Genomic DNA, 5,312 nt, shown 5'->3' with positions numbered 1-5,312 from the left:
CAACTTCACCAACAATCCAGGCGTTGAGGATTCCCCCACTAGCCTTCATATGAGCTACACTTTGTGGAAGTTTAAAATTACTAATATTCTAGATTCATATGAGCTTCTAGAGACAGTACTGGGGACTGACCTAGAACCACAAGGAACCCCCAACCCAGTAAATCCGGGGAGTACAATACCTCCTAATGCTAACCTTCTACGAGCTTGGAAACGTAGGAACACAAATGCTCTATGTGCCCTGGTTACAAGTAATACTAATAGTGTTTTGACCTTTATTCAACATACATCTAAGGCAACTGTGGCCTAGAACATATTGAAGATCAGTATGAGATGTGGAATCAGACAAGGATCTAGAACTTGGAGAATCAGCTCGTAGCACATCTGAGAAGTTTAATGAAGGAGAGATAGCAGAGGTGTTCATAACTCGAATTAAAAATTTGCATGACTAGATGGCTGGTGCTAGGATACAAAAAACTAGCAAAGAGCTAGCTCGATGGTGTCTCCGGATATATCCACCAAGGTTTGATGGATTGGTAATAGCACTTAACACTCAGGCGAGACCCCAACCATTGTCATTTGAGGAGTTTTGTGCTTTACTTATGGAGGAGGAATTGAGGCTTAAAGCTCGAGATGGAGGCAGCAATGGGGATGCTGCATTCTCTACCAGTGTGAAAGGCAAAGGTGGTTCCTCCACCAAAGGTGAGTCCTCTACTAGTGGTGATAAAGAGAAGAAGGGCGGCAAGAAGAAGTTTTAGGGAGAATGCTTCTACTGCAAGAAGAAGGGCCATGTGATTGCAGATTGCCGAGTCAAGAAAGAAGATGAAAAGAATGGTACCTTGAAGAAGACAGATAAGGGAAAAGAGATAGCTAACAGAGTGGAAGCAGAGTTGGATCTATTTTTGGCCATTGAGGAAGAGTGTTACTCAGTTCAAGAAGCTTCAACCACTGATTCATGGGTATTGGATAGTGGTGCCTCCAGTCACATGACTTGCAAGAAGGGTCTATATTGTTCCATGCAGCCTCTACAAGAACCCATCACCGTGACGGTTGGTAATAATGCAAAATGCCCTGTTGAGGGTATAGGTATGGTTTCATTTGTTTCTGTAAATGGAGATGTTAAGAACCTATCTAATGTGCTATATGTTCCACAAATCAAGAGAAATTTGCTATCAGTTGCTTCCATAAGTGACCTTGACCATGAGGTGAGGTTCAACAAGACATGAGCAAAAATTCTGGATAGTGCAGGCAATCTTGTTGGCACAAGAGTAAGGAGGAACAACCTGTATGAGCTAAGTGCTCTTACCACCACTGGAGTGGGCACAAGTAGACTTTGGCACGAAAGATTTGGCCACATCGGATTTGCAGTGCTGAAGGAGATGCAGAAGCAAGGTATGCTTGCTCACTTACCTATAGTCACTGAAATCAAAGAACCGTGTAAAGCTTGCATGATGGGCAAGCAACAAAGAAAGGCATTCCCACAAGAAAGCAAGAATAGAGCAAACGCTCCTCTAGAGTTGCTGCATGTTGACTTGTGCAATAAGATGCCTACATAGGCCTTGGGGAGATCTTCCTATTTTTTATTGATTGTCGACGACTATAGTAGGAAGATGTGGGTGTACTTTCTTTGCGAAAAGGCTCAAGCTTTTGGTAAATTTAAAGAATGGCTATAGCTTGTTGAAAATGAATCAAGGAGAAAAGTGAAGAAAATTAGATCGAATGGTGGTGGTGAGTTTGTTTCTATAGAGTTTAGAGATTTTGGCAAGAGCAAAGGGATCAAGCGACAAATGATGACATCACATACGGCTCAGCAAAATTTTATTATTGAATGCTGAATGTGGACCACCGTGGAGATGGGGAGGTGTATGTTGAAAGATGCTGGACTGCTAAACCACTTTTGGGCTGAGGCTGTCAATACTATGGTTTACATCCTTAATCGCACCTATACAAAGGCACTCAAAGGTAAAACACCACATGAGGCTTACAGTAGTAAGAAGCCGTCTATCTCCCATTTTAAAATGTTTGGGTGTGAATGCTATGCGCATGTACCAGACAAAGAGAGAAACAAGCTACAACCAAAAAGCACCAAATGTATCTTTTGAGGCTATTGTGATGAGAAGAAAGCCTATAAGTTGTATGACTGAGAGGCAAAGAAGATCATAGCGAGCCGTGATGTGGTGTTTAGGGAGCAGCCACATGTAGTGGAGGCAGAGAAGAGCTCTTCCACTTTATCATCAAGCAAAGAGGTAATTCACTATGGACCTATCCCAGGAGCTATAAAGGAGGAGGAAATATCAGATGATGAAGGTATAAGTCACCAACCTGTTGTTACACCACTGGAAAAGCCATTGCCGCGATGGGTAAGGCAGCTCTATGACCATGATAACCAGATGCCTATGTCTATTGAGTAGCATGAAAACGAACCGAGGCTGTCTCAGAGAATCAAGGAGCAAAGGAGGGCTTGTGCTCACATAGTCAATATGGCCTTGATGGCTAAGATTATTGTAGAAGTAAAGAAGCCTGTGAGTTTGGAGGAAGCACTTGGAGACCGAGATTGGAAAAACGCTATGCAAGTAGAATATGACAACATCATGAAGAATGAAACTTGGGAGCTAGTAGATCGACCACCTAATAGAAAGGTTATTAGTGCACCAAGTGTGTTTGGGAGGTAAAGTACAAGGCTGATGGGACTTTGTACTGGTATCCAGCTGGTTCCAGCCCGTTTGAAGAATCAACATGTGCATTTCGCTTCGCATCTTTACTATCCTGGAAGAGATTTACCCCGCACGCAACTGCTCCCACACATCTCGTGTAGAGTACTTCCCTTCACGTATAGTGCAATCAATCAAAGGAGCACCAGAGGTTACTGTTGATCGACATGCACCTTTCTTCCAAGTGATCCGACATGCAATGGCCAGACATATCCCGAACGTCCACCACGATCTATGCACAATGCCGATTCTGGAGCAATTGACTCAAGGATCCAGGCAATTCATTCATTCCTGGCTGTGTGATTCGGTGGATGATGCAGCATTGGCCTTAGGCCATCGAGCAGATCTTCCTGTAACCTTCTGCGGATGAAACATACGAGCATCTCAGAGAGACTCTACGCTTCATGAATGACTTCTCCGTCCCAACCAGAGAGGCAATCTACATCTTCAAAAAGATACAGCAATACAGCTTGTGTGGTGACGCTAAACTTTGAGATTTGCTTTTATATGATACAAAAGGACATTGAAAAAGGTCTAGAGATATGGTGCGGGGCAGTGTAAGGGGTGGGGGTGCAACAGGGATGGTGGAGGATTTTCAATTGCTCCACGCGCCATCGATGCAAAAAATCCATTGGCCATTATTTCTGGGTTCCTTCTCTGATATAAAATTGCATTTGGCAGATTAGTACGAGCAGGATGAAGAAGCTTTTGGCCTACGTTATGCAAGATGATCAGCTATTTCCCATGCTCACAGTTTAGGTGACTCTCATGTTCGCATGCAGCAGCGGAGGTGCGGCTGTCGCCGCCGCAGATGGACATAAAGGAGAAGCGAGCTCAGGGTGGATTGCCTTTGGAGCAGATGGGGACTTTCGTCACCACAAGCATCACAGGTTTCAATCTTAATTGTACATGCTTTGGCACACGCAAATGTACCATATATGATTTCCTTCTCATCATCACCGGTATAACCGTCTATTCACAGGTATGATTACATTGTAGCTTCAAGCAACCAAGAACCTTCTCCCTAATGAGGCACTCCAAAGCACTACCTCCATGATTTTAAGAATTGTAAACATAAGTTCTCCTCAGAAATTTTTTGGGCCAAATTCTTGATTCAAGAATTCTTTATCTATAAGTAGAGAATACGATGGGGCCTTAAATGTAATCGTGGAGTTTATGAGTTAAAGGCACCCCAAAGGATTCATTGTCATTTGATTACAAAAGTATTATCTTAAGCATATAGATGGAGAGAGAGAGAGAGAGAGAGAGAGAGAGAGATGAATGTTTGTTACTAGAAATGCTTTCAAGAGTTGGGTATCTAGCCCGTCGTAGACGGGTTAGGGCACTTCTTATTAAAGGTAAGAATAGGGCAGGGGGGAGAGAGTAAGAATACAATGTACAAATTCTTTGGCTGACAGGTAGAGCACAAACCATATGAATTCTCGATATGTCGTATGTCGTCTGGTTTCTGAATAAGTTCTGGGAACTATTCACAAGATCTGTAGTAATTGTGTATTACAAAATCTACAATACCGATGGATAGCGTCGCCCCGAGAAGGAGGCCAAAGCCAAGCGTTTGTACTTTGTAAGCCCAATGATCAAAATAGAGAATTCGGTTTGCGAGTCCACCAGGACCATGCGAAAGTAAGACCACATGAAATAGGAATATTGAGATCGCCTCATACTGGTACAGAACTTCCATGCTAAGATCCATATAGCTGTTAGACTCAAAATACCCAATGAATGGCCACAAAGACAATATCACCAGAATCAGCAGGATCGCGACCCATCCGAAGGTCACATACCGATTAGATTTGTAACCAACGTCGTCCATTTCTGCAGGGTATGGATGAGGCTCCACATACACTTTGCTGGCGATCCAATTGGACACAATCACTCGAATCAGACCCAAGACTGCTATGGGCTTCGAAATGTTCGGCAAGAACCCAACATTATACGAGACGGTGAATTGAACGGCCATCGCTCCCTGATATGCAGCGACGATGGACAGCAGACCTTGGGAGCTTATGACACCGGAGATTTTCAGCTTCCTCACACAATAATCTTCGATCCTCTCTCCTACTACATAAGGTATAGGAGGTCTGTAAGGGTAGGCCTCATAATTTATGAGTGCTAACTGCTTTTCACTCCAATCTCTGGCCAAAAAGCGGTAAGCAAAGATGGAGTAGTAACGCCAGGAGAGGTTGACGGGATTGAAGTATCGGAGGAGCCATGAGAGCTTAGCAGCAATGTTGCCTCCATCAAGGTCGGCATCAACTGCTCCAGCAAGAATGTGAGCGACAAACACAGCAAAGCAACTCTGGAAGGCGCTTTCTAGGAGCATGAAATTGGTGGGTTTTTCACACAAATCCAACATCGTCCAGTCAAGAAGGAGTTGAGTGTTTTGGCCACCAATAAGGCCTGAGGGGTTGTGTGTGTTTTGGGCTGAGGAGGTTTCGATGAAGATGACATGGATGATGCCTGTTCGCTGCACTCACGCGGTTTGACGATCATGTTCCCTCATCAAAGTCGTTGGGCGGTCTAGAAAAGAAAGGAGTAGCAGTAGCAGAAAGTCAAGGTAATGCGTAAGCCGATTGCCCCTCC

The 5,312-nt window shown here is 44.0% G+C and overlaps 1 protein-coding gene across 1 annotated transcript; it reads right to left on the bottom strand.

Moving 5' to 3' along the window:
• Window positions 1–4,194: 4,194 nt before the first annotated feature.
• Window positions 4,195–5,085, bottom strand: LOC147886298 (uncharacterized). Its single transcript, XM_087395086.1, has one exon. The coding sequence runs from the start codon at window positions 5,083–5,085 to the stop codon at window positions 4,195–4,197; it is 891 nt and encodes a 296-aa protein (XP_087251212.1).
• Window positions 5,086–5,312: the final 227 nt, after the last annotated feature.

This window comes from Dipteris shenzhenensis, chromosome 24 (assembly GCF_047967505.1).
Source record: "Dipteris shenzhenensis isolate YYH24624 ecotype China chromosome 24, Dip_SZ_1.0, whole genome shotgun sequence".
Taxonomy (NCBI): Eukaryota; Viridiplantae; Streptophyta; class Polypodiopsida; order Gleicheniales; family Dipteridaceae; genus Dipteris; species Dipteris shenzhenensis.
Note: the sequence above shows the minus strand (reverse complement) of the source record. Positions and strands in the feature narration are given on the sequence as shown.